Source organism: Onychostruthus taczanowskii, unplaced genomic scaffold (genome assembly GCF_017590055.1).
Source record: "Onychostruthus taczanowskii isolate IOZ18803 unplaced genomic scaffold, ASM1759005v1 scaffold46, whole genome shotgun sequence".
In the NCBI taxonomy this organism is placed as follows: domain Eukaryota; kingdom Metazoa; phylum Chordata; class Aves; order Passeriformes; family Passeridae; genus Onychostruthus; species Onychostruthus taczanowskii.
In genome coordinates, this window is record NW_024502125.1 from 5,778,466 (window position 1) to 5,797,701 (window position 19,236).

The window sequence follows — 19,236 nt, forward strand, 5'->3', positions numbered from 1 at the left end:
TTAAACTTGAGAGAGGAAAGCATGTTAAGTCTACATTGCTTCAGCTTGTCTTCTTCAGCAGATGTTGCATTTTTGGCTTACCCAGGAGAAGCTGGGGAGATAAAATGTCTCTTTGGATCATTTTCCTTGTTTTAATTGCGAAATAACTATTTGGTTGTATATAGTGCTTGTGAGTACACATTGTTACAACACCTTTACAGTGAAAGTTTATACAACTTAGGTTTTTTGGCGAGCCTCCTGCTATCATCAGTTATAACTAGAGAGAAGGAAGGTTGTATTTTTATTATCTCTTCTTATAGCATGAGAACAGCTATTTCCTTTTTATTTGACTGCTGTTGAAGGAATACCTGGTAGAGAAATAGACCTTTTTAACTGAACAGTTCTAGTCACAAAACACGATATGCATTTTACAGAGATGTAATTCAGCTTTAAATAGTCCTACATGCATGTATAAATATTTATATTTATCAAAAGTGCCAGTTGTTCTCAGATACACTCCATTGGCATTAGATCTCCCAAGGGTCTCTTATTTTAAATAAGGTTGACTTAAAAGTACTGAGTTCTTTGTTTTACAAATGAACTTCGAGTGTAACAGAGAACATATCCTACTCCTTTCTTAAATGAGAGTTTGTCACTTGCTGTTGGGAGATACAGTGAGCAGAATTATGGTGACCAGATGAAACTTGTACATCTAACTGATGTCCTAAACATTGTTCCACCTTGCAGTAACACTGAATTCCTTATGTTCACATCATGGAAGTAAATATCTTTGTCAGACCTACTCTTTATACTTTTACAACTCTGAGGTGGCTGTTTTTACATCTGTGCACTGACAACAGCATGAAACAAGCAGCTGTTAGCAAACTGGACTAGTCCAGGAGATCCGACACAATTGGCAGATTATGATTAATCTATACTGTTTCGTTTTGCTATTAAAGAAGACCTATATCCATGCAATTTTTTTTTTTTTTTTTTTTTTTTTTTTTTTTTTTTTTTTTTGTTAATCTCACTGTGGGAAGAAATGCAAGATCCTGCAACAAATATATTGATTCTGTATTCATGCCTTGGCCTCAGTTCTGGTTCACAAGTAGAACTTTATTTTTTTGATGTCTTCCACCGTTGACATTTTGTTCTGTGTGACAGAAGTGTGACAAAAATTATGAATTAAATGTTTTACATGGATGTGGTCTTACAATGTTGCTATATTTAACAAGTTAAATTAACAAAGCTTAAATCTTGGGAAATTCTTTTCTCTAATGCAAGCTGCAGTGAGTGTTCAATTCAGAATAGTTCAGGTACAACCACCAAGAGCACTAATTTTAAATAAAGAAATGGTAAAAACAAACACTATACAGTATTAAAAAAGAGGTTCAACTTCTCTGAATAAAAATCCACTGTAGAATGTTGCTATAGATAGTAGGAAAGAATGAATAACCATGCTTCACCAGAAACACCATTCGTCAAATATACACGATGCGGCATTTTAATACACAGCAACCTGCCTTGGCTATGACAAAAGTAAGGATCTGTTACAATTCTAACAAAAATATAGCTTCTGTACATTCTTCTGCACATACATTTTATGAATGTTGCCTTTTGTTTCAGAACTTGGTACAAAACATACAAAAAAGGTTGGCACATATGTAAGCTACCTGCAGTAAACAGCATTGTCACTATTTTTCCATAGCAATCTATGCTGTTTGCTTTTTTTTCCCCTTTTCCTTTACCCAGTTTGATTTTTGATACAGCACATGGTAGGTGGACTGCTTCTTTAACTGCAGCCACAGCTTTGACAGTCTTGCTTGCAGCCTGGAGTGCACAGTGTTAAAAATCAGCAGTTCTGCTAGTACTTATTTACTGAATAGTCTGAGAATAGTCTAAAATTTAAACTCATGTTCTGCATGTGATTAAAATGAGGTGTAAAAAATACACATTTGTGCTTTGAAAGCCTTAGCATAAATTTCATATCTTAGAACTAATGAAGAACTATGTTTGATTTCCAACTGATATACATATTTCGAAGTACTTCTTACATCACAAAACCAGTCAGCATTTTATTAGGAGGATAAAGCAGTACAAATGATAATGCTTTTATAAATTATAGCCTGGAAACTTTTTTAAAAAAGTGATAGGTTCATCCTAGAAGTAGCACAATAAATGAACTTGCCATAAAATTTAGATCAGTTTAATAAAAGTGATGACAATGTTTACAAACACCATTTTTATAAAAAAGTATGGTGATCAAGTGCCACAATAGTTTTTTTGTGTAAAATTTGGTGAAAACTTGTGTGATAACATCTGCAAGATGGCAGAGAACCATGTGGATGGCACTACCTAGACAGAACATGCTTATTTTCCTGTATTATATGATCAGTTTTAGAGAACATTGACTTGTACCAAGATTTGATATGGAAAAGAAAGAACAGGTTGTGCTCTGAGAGCGTCTCCTTTTTAATAAGAAGGTGTTTTAAAAGGTGTCATGTTTGGATTTTTAATGTATTCAATTTATTAAGATTTACTTGTTTTGCTGTGCCTGTTCTCTTTAGAAGTATGGTTCACAGAGCTGAAGAAATTTATGCTAGGTAAGTGAGAAGTTTCTATCCTTATTTGTTAGGCTATTCTTACTCTCCTGGTGACTAGATTACCCCTCTCTCTGAAAAACAGTTGTGTGAAGCATTAGTGAATACAGTCGTATCAACTACAAGATTCAACAAGTGCATATTCAGTATTAGAAACTAGTTTCAGAAGTACATTTTCTGCCACAAAATATTATTTTTGAAGAGCACTTAGTCATCTGTGGTTTCTATAGCCTCTAAAAACATTTTTCTGTAGAATTCATAGAAACTTAAAAATGAGTAAAATATTTCCTTCTTGTCACACAGTCTTAATTTCACTGGAAAAGCAACATTAATCCCCTTTGTAGCCAAGAGTTTCTGTAAGTGGTTCACAGTGAAACTGGTAGAGCAAGAGGTCTGGTTTTCTTGACTGAGTATCAGTTGTTGTTTTCTGATGGGAGCCTGAGACTCTTGCACTTCAAATCATCCAGTGTTTTCCAGTGTTTGTAGTTATTAGCCAAGTGTTGCATCAAAACAGGCAGATGTGCAAATGCTGAAAGAATAGGAAATAGAGTTTTACCATGTTTGTAGAAGAACAGCCCAGCCTGATCTGAAATTGGCATTCTCCTACTCTCTTTTGTTCTTCCAGTTCTTTAAAGTAATACTAAAAGGGGAAAGATTTTTTTGTGTGTGTGTTTCTCTTTCAAGAAAATCCCTTTCCAAATGCATGCTGACTTCATTAAATTATGCTTACATGCAGCCATTGGTGGTCTTAGTTTCTGCAGCTCAGAAGAAATACAGTGCTAAAGGAAAAAAACCACATAGTTGAAAAGAAAGCTTAGTTTTAAGCCATTACTCCTTCTCTACGTAAATTGCCTGCACACATTCATCGTGTGCAGTGAAACAATCTTCAGTGTCATGATTGCACAATATTCTGTGTTGTAGTGCTTATATATGGGTACTGCCTCTGAAAAAAGTGGATGCAAGGCCAGCTTGAGATTAGTCATTTTGGATTGTAGGAATCTCTAAATCTCTGTGTCAGAGCAAGGAAGAAAAATCAGTACTTACCATCCCATGCATCGAACATATCTGTTATAAAATAATCAATGAAGGAAATCTGGGACTTGGGGATGCTGCAGGTGTTTCTGTCAAATACTGGCATTACAACAGGCAGGCCCTGTCTCTTCTCTTCATCAGTCTAAGAAGACAAAACTCCAGTTAGCAACTAGAGCTTTGCTGACTTTTGTGCTGGAATAGCAGAGGCCAAGGCATTAGATTAATTGTAATAGGAGATTTGAGACAAGCCTTAGAACCTTAGTTTCATGTGTGTTATTTTGTCCGGAACAGGGACTGAAATCAACATCTCTTCCCTTTCACAAGTACTCTTTATTACTGCAGTCCTGTGATTGCACTTAGCTCCAACAAGACAGAAAGCTGTAATCTCGTGATTAGGGTGTACCAGCTAAAAATAAGGAAAATAGGGTTGCAGATTCCTTTAGCAGAGGACAGAGGACAGGTTTGTTCTCTCATTTTTCCACATCTGTAGGGGGTGTTACAAACCATTTGTCTTTTAAGTAGGAAGAGATTCTTCCTGGTGCTACTTCCTCTGCTTGTATCATGTTATAAGGTAAATGGAAGTAAAGGTATGCCCTTTAACTCTGTCCCCAACTGGAAGAGGCCTAGTTTTGTTGCACCCACTATGGTGGAGGATTAGATCACCTCAGCAGTTTCTTAGAATGTAATTTGGAATAACATCCCCCTTTAAATTGTACAGGCAGCATTTAAAACAGGAATTGGCAGCAGAGCAGTCTCCAAAATTAGCAGAGGTGAATAAATAGGAGAACAGCTCTCTGAATCTCACATTGCTGCAAGCAGGCTAGTGCTTAATTTGGGCAATTTAAAGCTAGATTTTGATACCTTGACTGCTAGGGAGATATAAGTGATCTTTGATCTTTCTTAGGACACGACAAAATTTATTCACTATGATTAAAATGAAATTCAGACATGTCTCAGGTAATAGCTACAATTTTCTTTCAGTAGTAACTGTCACATGCGTGACCTGAATATGAAGGGTAGGCATGCCCACTTTTCTTCCTCTCCACTCATAGCTGTTATTTCCACATCATTACTGGCAAATAAAAGCTAAGATTTTATCAGTTGTTAATTAAAGAGCTAAAAGAGTGTTTCAGGAAGCTGGTTGCATTTCTGTCAGAAAAACTGAATGTGAAGAAAGAAAGCTGAGCTTCCAGTACTATCTGGACGTGTCCCATGTGATAAGTATTTACACTGCCCACATGCCTGAATTACTTTTCTGCCTACAGTGATAGTAGTTCAGGTTCCTTCTTAGAAGAGAAAGGGCGATCCCAATAGTTCAGCTGAGGCGTTGATCTTCAGGGAGGGTAATGGGACAAGAAGAGTGCTGACCATCTTGAATTTCAGCCAGTTAAATTGAGTAGGACTAATCAAATCGTTTTGGGTCAGATCATGAAAATGCAAAACCTCCTTTCCACCTTTCTATACAATGAGTTTCATGATAAGCAAACTAGCTGATTTCTTGGAGTGAATTCTTCTGTGTGAAATTGAGGGGCCAGTTCTGACTGTGAACAAAAAACATACATCTGGACTCTGTGGTGACACCAGGGAGACCCTGTGTGGAGCAGGAGATCAGCCGATGTGCACTTCCTTGTATAATATAATAGTTAAATTATAAAAATATACATACCTGTGCAAAGTACTCCTCTGAAATCCTGCCTGCCCATTCGATACATAGCTCTAGGGGGCGACATGGATTGGCTACATCTGCACATTTAATCATCATGCGTTTGATCAGTGTCTGGTTGTCTGGAAAATTCTTTATGTTGGCTGTACATTCAGTGTTGCTGCCTTCACTCTGTAAAGGAGAGTTGGTTACAGGGACCAGTGGTGGCATCGATGCCCTGCTAGTAGGAGAGAGGGCATCATTATCAGCTCTACCAACTTAGGCACTAAGCAGGCACCCAGTCTTCTGCCTTACAGTTTCATGCAGAGCAGCAGGAACTTAGAGAAGAAGGTGATGTCTGAGAACTGGAGCCTTGCTAAGTAACTGATGATAACCCAGGTACATATTACAGTTGTGGTCATTCTCAAAATTAGTATCGAAGTTTGTGAAATAAAGTGCCACAGGCTTTTTATCAGGTAGGATGTTACCTTCTATGCATTCCAGCTGGCCCTCTTGGAAGAGGTCCATGATAGGGCATGCATCCACCAACAGTAAGCTCATAAACAGTCCTCACTGCTGAATGTTTAAATGTAGGGGTGGTGATGCTAGGGGACTGCTTCACTTCAGGGAGTTTCTGGAGTTAGATTGTTATTCCTAAATGAGAAAACTGAGGCAGGCACAGGGGGCTGAATTGACTGGCACAACTATTTCTTTTACACACAGAAAAGCAGGTCTCTGACATTCAGTTCCAGAATGTTTCCGAGTAGAACTGCTTTTTTTGTTTGAACCTTCAACCTGGAATAATCTTTGATCTCAGTTCCTGGTGAGGGTGAAATCTTACATAATCTATGAGATTAACAGTAGGAAATCACAGGAGCAGCAGACTGACTGCAGAAATCTCTTCTTGCTAGACAGTAAAATAGCAACTTCTTAATGACTGCTCTGGAGACCAGGTGGTTGTGAGAAGGTAGTTGTTCCCAGTCTGCTGTGGCATCATATTCAGCGTCTTGAACAGTTCAGAAAGGCACAGGTAAATTATGGAGTAATGAAAGGCCTCCACCTCAGCTCACATGGCATTAGTGCTATTCTCAAAATAATATATTTGTGGGATTTTGGCCTCCTTCACTGCTAAATTCAACTCTTGAGTCAAAAACTGAATGTAAGTACTTTTTGCCACCACAACTAAATTAATAACTTTGTGGCTTATGGGGAAATATTTTGCTGTGACTTTTGCCAATTCAGGCAATAATCTTCTAACTTTATGTTTAGCAGTTAATCCTTTTTCAGCATGGGTAGCCCAGCAAACAACTGTCAATTTAACCCTGTACCTTAACTGCTGTTCAAGATCAAAACCAGAAAGAGCCATGGTTAGCAGTAAAGAACAGAATAACCTAATACTGAGGGTAAACAAGAAGTCCATTGTGCAAGTGGTTCTGTCCTTCACATTTATTGTGAGATAAGTTCAGCAGTATTTGTGGTTTCCAGCTCATATTGTGGAAGAATGGAGCTCAGTAGTCCCTAGAAGCAGGTAATTTCAGATGACAGAATGCTGTCTTTAAAGTTGTAAATGGTACCCACGACAGTCTACAGTACAAAGTCCTATTTTGGATAGCTACCAGAAGATACTTCTATTTGGTTTAGCATTGCTGACCTTCAATTTTGTCTGATTTTTTTTTGCATGTTTCCAGCAAAACATTATATTCACTAAGGTGCATTAAGGTAGTCTTTCCTCAGGTAACACTGCCCTGGAGAACCTGGTCAAGTCCTGGGTGCCCAGCCTCGAGAGGCAGCAAGAGAAGGTAAGGAGGGGATGGGAAGCTCAGAGGCAGCTTATGAAATAAACCCTGGTGGAGCATGAGGGTTTGTAACTGTTACACAAAAAGGCCTGGACATTTCTTGATACAGTCCGGAGTGGAGACCTCTCAGGAAGTTATTCCTTGGGGCTTGAGGGCTCCAAATTACACAGAGACAAAACTGTCAAGGAGGTTCTTCAGTTACATCCCTAGGCTCAGACAAATCCCACTGTTTGGAGACGGGACCATACAAACAGGTGCCAACCTATCTCTGTGCATAGAATTTTCCATGTAAAACAACATGCACTCATATATTGCCTGAATATCAGATGGCTTTTAACACAAGGCTTGCAAAATGAAGCGTTTAAATGAACTAAGAGCAGAAAAGAGAAAAAGCATATTTTTTCACACTTTGATATGTGAGGCCACAAATCCGTTTGTGTCATTTGGGCATTGCCATAATGCAAATTAATGCAAGGTGAATGAAAATGATACTTAAGGTTGTCTGGGAAGAACCTCACTGAAATGCCTGAAGGCATAAAGTCCTGCAAGCACTTACATGTGGGCTGGTCTCCTCAGATGCCATAGGCTTGTTGATACTGTTCACAAATTTGTTCACATGCTCAAAGTGCTTTGTCATCTCTGTTGCCAAAACCATGTCAATAATGGCCTGTCGCAATGTCCGATAGCGATTTCTAGGAAAGAAAAAGAGTTCTTGCTCACGAGCTTGCCAGACAGAGCTCTGCCCTTATCTCTGCTCGCATAGTGCTACAAAACACTGCTCACAGACTCAGCCACAACCTGGCACCTTCAGAGTTAGGAACAGTTAAGGATGGAGGAATGTTCAAGATCATGCCTCTCCAAGTTCCCCCCGCTCCTTTATTTTTACTTAATGAAAATCCTCTGAAGTCAACAAAAATTTACATCTCAGTTTCATAGTGCTGTAAGACTAAGATAACTTCTCCAGGAATGGCACCAGTGTGTCCATGTATGTTGCGCTGTATGTTAGTGTTAGCTTGGAATGCAAATCTCGAGTTTTTAAAAAACAACAGTATTGTGGGAGGTAGGCAGATCAATTACCTCTTTGGGGTCCGTCTCTTTCAAAGCTCTTTCTCACCTTGTCCGTACAAAAGCTAGAGTCATGCAGTGGGGACTCCTGGGCTGCTTGCATGCCCAGCCAACCACAAGGACCTTCCAGCTCTCCCAGCCTCTTCATGCCCTCTGCTACCACCTTTTTGATTCCATGTAAATGTAGTAGTGCTGGGATGCATAGGACCTTGTGCAGACACAACATGTAGCATCTAGCTGCTGGTGTGTAAAACATATCCCAAAAAAGTAGTGCCCAGGCTCCTTCAATGAAAAGGCAGTGGGCAAAGATGCAGCCTTGAAGTTGTTAACTGGACCAAATTAATGTAATTCATAAAAGATTATTAAACATCTCTCTAAGCTTCTAATAATTACAAGGTGGAAGACAGGGCTGGTAAGGAAGACATGAAAACCTTTTTATAAATCATGTCTACATAGGATTCCAGAAGAAGTTAAATTTTATTATCTGTATTTAAGGTATGTATTCTTGTTTAGAAGGTAGGCTCTCAATTTGCCCCAAACTGCCAAATAAGCAGTCCACACAGACTTATCCAGAAGACACACCTATCAATATTCTTGAAAATGTTGTATTTGCTGTCTTTTGTTGTAAGCTGAAACGCCAGTGCTGTGTGATGACTCTCTAATACAGCTGTATCATTGTAAAGGACAGCTAATTCACTTCCTGCATTGCACAGAAAAGAGTTGGTCCGTCCAGGATGGTCTACGTCATGAATGGTGGCAGCTATTAATGCAGCTACCTCATCTAGGTGGTCCAGACTTCCCTACAGGAAGAGAAAATAATTACAATGTGGCACAAAAATTACAGTAAATATTTCCTGATAATTTCCAGGTACCCACAATTGCACAAATATGAACTTAAGCAGGGATCCAACCTCCTTGCAGTCATTTTCCGTTCACTGTGCCCACAGATTACCTATCACAAAACTTCCACTCCTACCCTTATCTAAATACTCTTTCTTTAATGAAGCTTTTTACACTGCTGTCACCTGAGCAATATCTTTGCATAGAATTCTTCAATGGATAGATAACCTAGTGGTTTCCTTCCACTTTGTATGCATGCCTGAATGTATCTGCATTGACTCTGCTCCACGCACCTTATGTTTCAGCACAGGATAGGATAGACTATTTCACTTGGAACTAACGTACTGTGATCATTGGCCAAACTGCCTGACCACTTCAGGACTGAACAAAAGTTAAAGCATGTTATTATGGGCATTGTCCAAATGCCCCTTAAACACTGACAGGCACGGGGCATCAACCACCTCTCTGGGAAGCCAGTATTCCAGTATATTATCTGGGAAGGCAGAAGTTCCAGTATTTAACCACTTAGTAAATAAATGTTTCCTAATGTCTAGTCTGAACCTCCCCTGGCACAGCTTTGAATCTTACCCATGTCCTGTTGCTGGGTATGAGGGGGAATAGCTCACACCTCCCTCTCCAAAGCTTTTGCAAAGCTTTATTAAGAACTGTTACCTACAGCCAGTTAACAAGAGACAGAAAAGAGCCAGGTTCCCTCCCCACCTCCATCATTGCTACTTAAAAATGTAAATTTGTATAAACAGACTTTAGAGAAACTGTGTGGGCCTGCTTGCATCACAGGAAGACTTCAAGGACAGAGAGTTTATGAAGCCAGGACCATTATTTAAACATCTGACTTCTGGCTGACACACATAAAACAGCAAACACGCTGAAATCCTAACCCAAAGAACTCCTAGGTGATGTTCTACCTTAACTCTCTCCTTCCCGAGAAAGAAAGCAGTAGCATGCAGGACATCTGCCGCATGTGTGGAGTTGTGGTATGAGTTGGAGGAATGGTAGTTGGCTTCAATGACCTGCAGCCATGCCCGCAGTGTTGCTTCCGAACAGTTTAAAAACTCAGAGACCCCAAACCGGGCAAAAACTTTTAAGCCCAAATACACTAATGGCCTGAAAAACAATAGAAGAAAAAAGCACTGCTGTAAAATAGGAACTTGTGATGTTCTAAAAGTGATACATTGAACAAAGAAACCAAGACTTTTCAAAGGGGTGGGTAAAGTTAAACATTTTTAAATTGCATATCTATAACCTCTAAAAAGCCAGGCCAAGGTTACAAATTATTGCATCTGTCATCCTTTCAGACGTTATTTTAATGTTTTGTATAAATGGTACAATTCCATCAGAGTTTCAACAATTCCTGTGGCTTCAGAAAAAACACCTTAAACCCCTTTCTTTTTTGTGTTTAGTATCTGTCAATCAAACAAAATTCCATTTATTTTTTTCCTGAGGAGAAAAAGCAGACTTTGAACATGACATGAGCACATGCCAAAAGGTAAAAAAGTCCTAAGCCAAAAAAAAAAAAAGGTCAAATTTCAATTGTAAAGTGCTCTCTGTGTGTGGGTGTGTGTGTGTTTGTACGATGCTGGGAATCCCATGTGTGAAACAGTAAACAGAATAAAACCTCTAATCTTTTTGATTCTTAAATCCAAATCCACTCTGGGTTGCCTTGTACTCTGTACTCTCTCCTGTGAGAGAGTCCTATCCATCAGTTACATTTTTCACTCCTGCGAGATGACCTACGGAGCCTCTGAGCTGAGAAAGGCATAACCAAACACCAACATCTGCAGATTAAAACCAGGCAAATGCAAATTTCTAAAATGGCTATTTTATGCAAAGAGATTACATAAGAACGGGTAGTCTGTTTGATTCTTTGCATCTTGGAATGAAAGCAACTTTTCTGTCTGGATGACATGCCTATTTTTGCGGTCTGCATGACCTCAAAACTACTGACGTCTGTTTTCATTATAAGCTTTAAAATCCCAGTCTGTTGATCCTATCACTGGTTTATCCTCCATCCCATTTTTTTCCCTATAATCAAAAGCTACAGTTGCTTTAGATCTTCCCAAATTGTGGGATGATTTAGGTGAGGAATGGGAGAGGTTTGCTTTTTCCAGCAGGACCATTTGCATATGAGCAAGAAAAAGGAGGGCATCTGGAGGGCATCCAACATGTGGCAGCATCAGACTACATTGCACAGTATCACTTGGACAGAGTGGATCTGTGTCAAGCAAGACAGCTTTCACAGATTTGCTGTGTCTTGCTGCAGTTTTCCCAGAGCTACAGCTCCTCAACAAACTTTCTCTGGGCACCCAGGGAAAGGAGTCCAGTACCTTTTATTTGTAACAGCCTCCAACTCAAAAATATTGAAGTCCCAACTTTCTTCGTTATCTAGGAGCTGTGCAATACAGGGTGGAACATCATTGATCGTGTTTGGCACTGGAAGGTGAGTATGGCTCAGGTTCATATCTGTTGAAATGGAATTTGGGAATTAACACATTTCTGGATTATTCCCTCTACACTACCACAGCCCCTCTTCAGAATTCCATTTAGAAAGCAACTCTTTTTCAAGAAAAACAACTTTTTTTCCTTACATGAAAAAGTCTGTAAATGCCTATAAATAGAAAGGTTTATTACAGAGCATTTGAACATAAACCAAAAAGATAGTGAACATTTCTTTGAGTGACAATTCGTTTTTTTGCTAACATTTTGAAATGCATTATTTTAATTGTTTGAGCCTGTTTTAACACCAAAATCGAGGCAGCCTAGCACTTTTGCTGCAGTCATTTAGACAACCATTTCCAGAGACATATATCCCACTGCAAATTAGCCTGAGGCTGTATGTTAGCAGTACTGACAAAAGAAGTCACACGTGCAATGGGAAGTTTAAAATGGTGGCTTACTCTTAGAAAACACATACTCATTTCCTGACAGTCTTCTCAAGCCATCCTGAAAAAGAAAGCAAGTTTATCTTAGTTTTTTTGCATCACTAGTTACAAAAACAGTACATGCACTTTGGGTACTATTCCTAGGTACTAAAAGCAGTGCTCTTATTGCAGCACTACAGCATAATCCTGTTTTTAGGGTCTTTAAAAACAAACATTAAAGGATCCCTGGAACACTGGTATGAGATCTCCAGAAAAGATATTAAATACACAGTGTATTGGCCACCTTGACCATCTCATTGGCACCTCCATCATTCAAATTGGCCATTATAATTTATTTTAAATGTTGTTTATATTATTTTGGTGGGGATTAGTTCAGTGCCTATTAAAAAAAATTAGTAAATCTGTGACAAAAATAAGGTAATTTGCCTCTTCCTGCTGTTACAGGACCAAAATTAGTGTTTGATTAAAGCAACCTCACTGATACACTGGACTAACTATAGAGCAAGCCCTCTAATCTCATATAAACTTCTATAGTTTCTATAAGTATCTCCTTCAGTATCTTCTGAGAGATTGGATATAGTTTCTGGTGGCAAGTCTGTCCACTTGTATCTGAGGATGAATGCACACAGTGGACTGAAATGTGGCCAATAGCTTACTACATCCTACAGTACTGCTAGTAAAAAGGCCAAAATACTTAACTGAAATGGTAATGAATTACAAGTCCCCTTCCCATTGCTTGGGAAATTTTAGCACAGCAAAGCCATAAACTGTGATGTAGGACGCTGGTCCAGCAATTTCGTCTTTACTAATTTTACTCACGTTCATCAGACCTCCAACAAGATCACTTGTGTGAGGATCTTCATCTTTGGTACCTAGCTGAGGGGAATAAAGTTCCGTTGTCCGCAGGATTTCCAGAACTCTGTCCAAGGCCTCTGCTACAGTGATAGGGCTGTTTTCCTGGGCAGCGTTAATTATGTTAATAACCTGAAAGCACATTAAGGAGGTAAAGAAAAGTGAATGGCACCTTTTTCTTATTACAAAATTATTATTCTTGTCTTGATTATGCTAATTTTCATCAAATACAATGTAATTCCCCACAACCCTTGAAGTACAACTCTGAAAATGTAAATTTGTGCTCAGATTTCCTGGTATCTGTCTGCTATTTTTAACTGGCAAACTCCTGGGAAGTGGAAGTAGAATGGTGTGAAGTATCTGAAGTTGCCGGTGGGTGGACCAAAAATCAGCAATGTCCAGTACTTCAGCATATCCAGGTCTGCTCTGAAACAAATTATTCAGTCTCTGAAGGAAAACCTAAACAAACTCTTGGATGTGACTCAGATATGCTGGTATTATACCACGATATTCTCCATGTAGAAGTGAAGGGCAGAGAGCATAAAGTGCTGGACTGAGGGAGAAGAGGATGGCTCTTTGAAACCCACACTGTGCCTCAGCCACAATCCAGAAATGCAGCAGTGACTGCTCCTGGCTCTGCCAAGAATGATGGGAAGAAAGTCCCAGTGCTATCTTCTCCAGGAGCCAGAGGCTGCTGCACAGCCACTACAAGCCTCCCTGTGGGTATGACTGAGGGTAAGGAAAAGGAAAGGAGCCAGTTGCTTTTACAGTCACAGTGATGCTGGGAAGTAAGAGCTTGATGATAGCAATAAAAGATAGGGAGAAGGGAAAAATTATTTAAAAGTGGAAGATACCTGACAGCCTAGTGCATTACAAGTGACTGTGCAGCTGATTTGTGACAGCAGAGTTTGTTAACAGAGTGAAGAAGGGCTGCAGAAAGTGGGGGAGACAAAAGATGGTGCAGGTGCTCCCTCTTTTGCATGGTATCTTATAAATACCAATAGTGAGAGCGAAGGTGAGACTGGAAGAACGTCCTCCTACTTGCACATGACCCCACAGAGCAGTGTCTCCTTCCTGCCTGACTCCATGCATGTAGTAAGGACACTCTTCTCCCCTCCTTAGTATTCTTCCTTATGACTAGCATTTGGAATGCCATGATAAGATATAGAAAATGGTAATAAAAACAAATTACTTATATTACTCTATTAAATACAAAGTGCAGGAAGCACTCTGCTTTTCTGTCCAGAAACCACATACTTCCCTATGAGTGCAACTCAAAACTGGAGTTTGTGGAAAAGTCAGTGTTCACGACTCACCTTTGTGATAGGAGCTTCTATTGTCATAGAATGAATCCGTGCCATCGAAGAGTACCGTCGGGTCTGTAAACTTGGAGCTGCCATTAAAGAGCCACAGGGTGTGAATAAGATGACAGCATTAGAAGAGTGCAGAAGGCCGGGACACAGCACAATGAAATACAGCCTCGTGTCCCATTTCTCCTGTATCTTTCCCCCTGCAAGTTCTTCATTGTTTCATTTCTTGTACTGTTGTCTGCCTCCTTGGCAGCCACCCCTCAGTTTTGCTGTCAGTTTTTCCATCCATCCTTCACTTCAGAATGGAGTTGTACTTATACTTCATGCCCTTTGACTCCAATGGATCTCTATCAGACATGGCTCCTGCTGTAAGTCTGTGTGTGTCACTCATCTTGGTGGTACAGTTGCTCTAATGAAAACCATTCATGTTCCCCATAAGCAGTGCTTCTCTCACTACACACAGGGGCAGAAAGAAATCTCTGCCACCATTGTCCCACCCCCGTAAGCAGTCACAAATGGGTTCAGTAGTACTGCTCTGAAGTAACCAGCAGCAATGGGCTCCTTCATGTTAGACATTAATAAACCAAAATATGTGCTTAGAAGCACAAGCTGTAGTTTTCTAAGAGAGGTGGCACTAATGCTTCCCCACACACTCTTTTAGCAAGCTGCTTCTATCCCTTGGCACAGTCACTCCTCCTCCCTGTGAAGGCATTCAGCACTGTCATGCATTGTGTAGCAATGCTGGTACTAATGCTGGGGTACTGCTTTGCAAATCAGAAAGAAATTTTACAGCAGTTATAGAGAAATGGAGTAATCTCTGTTTAACCAGCAGTGAATATGTCTGGTTATTCTTTTGTTCTGCAGTTTTATTGCCCAAGCCAAATCTGTTCTTTATTTATTTATAAATATATATTAATGTATATTTATAGTATTGTACATATAGTTTGCTTTCTTACCATCACTACTTTGAGATGTTATTGACTTAACATCAACTGAGTCTTTCCTTCTGTTCTTGCACTTGTAAGAGCCAGATTCTGTAAGTACAAAACAAATGCTTTAAAAATGTATCAATAAAACCTCTACAAAATATGCATCTAAAATTTTGGAAATTTAATTAAGTGATCCTAACCATATCACACAAGTGGGGGAAATACTGCAATTTCTGCACATCAGAAGAAGGAACTCAGATCTATCAATTTAAAGCAACTTGTCTGAAGTCACCTGGAAGGGTCTTTTGCAAGGAAGTCAAGATGCCTTATGGAACAGGAGACTTGCTTCACCTAACTTTAGCTCCCTAAAAGCAGCAGTCTTGCAGGCTGTCATCATCTGAGGTTTTCAGAGGTCCTGCTTTAGGAGAGATGTCTCAGGCAGTGGGCTGAACCCCTTGTGTGAATTCTTTTTGCTCTCCTCTGACCACTGAAGAAGCCTGAGTTTAACTGCCTAAAACTAGTCAATTGAGAAGAGTCTCATTTTACTCTACACTCTTAAAGTCAAAGCATACTTCAGACTCAGACAGGTTTTGTTTTTTTGTTTATTTGCAATAAATATTTGTACCCTGTGTTTAAGGAAAATCCAACATGCTGAAAATGATTAAACAATCAATTTAGTTCTTCTGAATATTAGGCTGCAATAAACTTATTCTTGAAACTGCTGTATGATAAAGCCAGAGAAATTATCACATCCAGTCAAATTCAAAAGCTGGATAAAATGAGAGGAAGGAGTCTCAAAAAAAAAAAATCTGGTAAAATTTCATTTTTCTCTAATATATTAAAGTCTGCACTCTCCCTTATGTTTTAAAACAGCAACCATGCATCTATTCACCACTTTCCAAGAGTCTTTATAGTACCTATTCCCAAGGTATCTAATGTGCCACTAAATGATCAAAGACCCTATCAGGCTTTCAAAAGCTGATAAAAGCATTTAAAGAGCCAGAAGTATGACTTTGATATTCTTAACATAAAGACCAATTTTCATTATAATGTCACAAGACAAGATGTATGCAGCCTCTTTTTAGCAAAATAAAATGTTAACATACAATTCCCCAGAATTAAAAATTCATCCATCCTAAAAATTACTGAAATAGTTTCTGTCTTAATTCTCTTTTTCTGCCATAGACAGTTTGGGTCTTCTTTGTTGTAGTCTGAACTGGAGAAATTGAAAGCATTTTCCTCTGTTGATGCCTAATAGCAGGGCATAGCTAATGCATGTTAAATAATTTTATCTATTTATTTGATGGTACTCCTCTTACAAACCCCATTCTTTCACTAACATTTGGATGACTTTATAATAAGGCACTTCAGTGGGAGCAAGCATTTACACATAAACATAGCTGTGAGTTGCTATAGCTGACAAAACAACTCTCCTTGTGTTAAATATCAACTAGCAAGTCAGATACTTTCTTAGTGACACCCAAAGGGTCACAGGTGCATAGAAGCTACTCTCTGCCATACTGTGGTTTCATCTGTAAATATTTAAATGCCTACGTAAAAATTTTTCTTCACCTGGTGAGCAGAAAATCTTATCATCCAGGTTGTTACAAATCTCACACCACTGCAAACAGCGTGATACACATGGATTACTCTTCTATGCTCGTCACATGTTGGTATATGCCCATGGCCCTGAAAAGTTGTTCTTGGACCACAGCCATGGACTGCAGGGAAGGATAACCTACATCACATGCTCTGAGATCGCCTACTTTCACTGCACTGTAGTCGTCATTGTGGTGTCATAGCATGGGACTTCCCAGTCTTGCTGAAATCTGTCACAATAATGAGCAAACTTAAAACATTAGTAAGCTAATGAATGTGCTAGTAACAAGTGTCCTGCTTAATTTATGGGCTTCCTCACCTTCCTGTTTGCAGGAAAGAAACAGTGAGAACAAAATCTCCTTTTGTTACAGGGATACAGGAGCAAATGGTTTAACATACTGTGGATCAGTTCCGGTGGCAGCAATGGGAATGAGAACAACCAATTTCATATTGTCTCTTCTTCCCCCTGCCCATTGCTATTTGGCATCACAAAGCTCTAAGATGTTTTTATGTATTCTTAGGCTCCTTGAAAGAGCAGGGGATGCCAAGCTGTCGCGTCCTGTGCTCTTAGTATGATATATCCTCCTCCCATGTGAAAACCAGAAGCTGCCTGAAGTTGCACAGCAACATTGTCTCACCTTTCATAGCAGGAAAGGCTTTAGATGCCAGAAGGCAACAAGGCATGAGAACATTTTCACTCATAATTAAGATATCAGTCTGGCTGAGACCACTAGTCACAAGCTTAGAACTGGCCTTAAGTACCTCCTTCTTCAGGGAAAAGGGGTATTCCAAACACTACATTGCATTGGAGGAAGGAATTATTTCCTTGTGATCCACACTTCTAGTCAAAAACTCTCTGCAAAACTCAAGGAGGGCTACAGTGTGCTGTCTGTGAGTAAGCAAACCTACCTGTGACACAAGACAAGGGTGGCAGACATGCTGCAGCAACTCAGTGCTGACTGGAACTGAGTTGCTCAGGCCTGGACACCTTGGAGACAACTGTTTTATCCTGTGCTGGGGCCAGACCAATGGCCTGCTGACAGGTCCTAAACTCAGACACACTGTGGCAGGTGTGCTGGCACAAATCAGCACATTCCACATTTCAAACACAAAGCGGTGCCAAGGTACACCAGGATCAAACACAGTGTTTTAATACAACAGAGCAATGCATCTGAACTTCAAATGCACAGCAAGAGGTCTGCACAGGAGACTCAATTATTGATGATTACAAGTCAAATTCATGGTGTGGTATCAGAGGCAGCTGGCATCTGTCCTTGGCCGTCAGCTCTGACCACTGACTGGACAGGGGGAAGAGACAACCATTCATACCAGCAGAGAACCCTGACACAACCCCCAGCACAGCAGAATGTAGAAGTAAATGGTAATATTCTAACCTGACTGGGAATTGTCTCCTGTGTACTTATCCTCACGGTGACTCTTGTAGAACTGGAGATAAGAGTAAAATATATATGTAAGAAAAAATAATACAAAAAGCTTTAAACAGGCTGCATTCAACACTGTCCACATTCAGCATTTTCCATTCAGCTATTTTAATAAAATTGTCACAGACTTTTCTTCAGGTGTAATTAGATGTAGAGAAATAATATGAAAGCAAACAGATATGCCATGCAGAAAATCACAGATACAAGTGCTTTTATGTACTGAATTCCTGTTTAATGCCTGTGTTTACAAGAGAATTGATACTCATTTAGGTAGTGTGTTAAGTGCAAATTGCATATGAACCTGAAAGAATAAAATAAGAAAATCCTACAATATTTTTTTTGTGATTTAAAAATAATTTTCTTAGAACATTGAAGCTAATTTTGAATGCATCCTTTCATGGATGGACTTTAATGATAAACTGGACTTCAAAAAACTCAGTTATAAAAACTACTCTCCAGGAAATAAGGGGTAGAGGTAGGTGTCGTTCATCAGACCTTTTTTTTTTAAGTAGTTTTTAATCATTCTCATGAATGAAGAATTAAATACAAAATCTTAATTCTTGGATCTTCTGAAACATTTTAGGTAGCTCCAACAGTAGGTATTTCAAGCTTTCTTAGAATTTAGATAGGATATTTCCATATATTAAAATTTACAGCTATTGCTTGGTCTGCAGTAACACAGATTAAATGTTCCTCTATTTTTTCATTCTTCTCAAAAACAAAAGTACTGTCCAGTTCATGACAGTTTAATACCTGCTAATCACCTCACCCCTTTCCTTTGTAATGTGATTAGAAGAAAGTGTTTTGCTGTTGATAGGAAAACTGACCAGAAATAGCAGCTCCTCAAGTTATTTCTTGAAAATTGGTGTGTGATGTATTTAATTATAGCTAATGGAGTCACAGAGAAAGACTAGAAATAATGCTTACTAGGAATAATGCTCACTTTTTTACTGCAGTCACTAGAGAAGATACACATACCCTCTTACTTCAGATGAATAATTGTCAGTGCTTGACACTGTAATTACAAGTTATTCAGTTCACATAATATTTAGGAACCCATTACTATCATATGGTAACTGGTTCCTCTGACCAAATCCATCACCTGCCTGTAGCAAAGCACTAGATTGCATGGATGCATGAAATCCATGGTTGCAACCTGTCAGTTAAAAGGAGAGTGCGACGAGGTTGTACTTGTGTGCTCTTACTGGTCTGTAGCAGTTTGTGACTGCGCATGCTGCAGGGTCCTTATG

General features: G+C 39.2%; 1 protein-coding gene across 9 annotated transcripts in view; it reads right to left on the minus strand.

Annotated features, from left to right (window-relative positions):
• Window positions 1-1,473: 1,473 nt before the first annotated feature.
• The window catches only part of PDE8B (phosphodiesterase 8B), a 69,586-nt gene continuing 51,823 nt past the window's right edge, over window positions 1,474-19,236 (minus strand). For 8 of the 9 annotated variants that reach the window (XM_041414646.1, XM_041414651.1, XM_041414644.1 and 5 more), the window contains 12 exons: window positions 17,939-17,990; window positions 14,973-15,050; window positions 14,023-14,099; window positions 12,674-12,838; window positions 11,870-11,915; window positions 11,300-11,435; window positions 9,881-10,079; window positions 8,697-8,914; window positions 7,606-7,741; window positions 5,278-5,445; window positions 3,624-3,753; window positions 1,474-3,108 (listed from right to left, as the gene is read on the minus strand). In XM_041414646.1, coding sequence (XP_041270580.1) covers window positions 2,993-3,108; window positions 3,624-3,753; window positions 5,278-5,445; window positions 7,606-7,741; window positions 8,697-8,914; window positions 9,881-10,079; window positions 11,300-11,435; window positions 11,870-11,915; window positions 12,674-12,838; window positions 14,023-14,099; window positions 14,973-15,050; window positions 17,939-17,990 — 1,521 coding nt within the window. In that variant the 3' untranslated portion in view covers window positions 1,474-2,992. The remainder of the gene's footprint in view (window positions 3,109-3,623; window positions 3,754-5,277; window positions 5,446-7,605; window positions 7,742-8,696; window positions 8,915-9,880; window positions 10,080-11,299; window positions 11,436-11,869; window positions 11,916-12,673; window positions 12,839-14,022; window positions 14,100-14,972; window positions 15,051-17,938; window positions 17,991-19,236) is intronic. The other variant, XM_041414649.1, reaches the window with a different exon arrangement.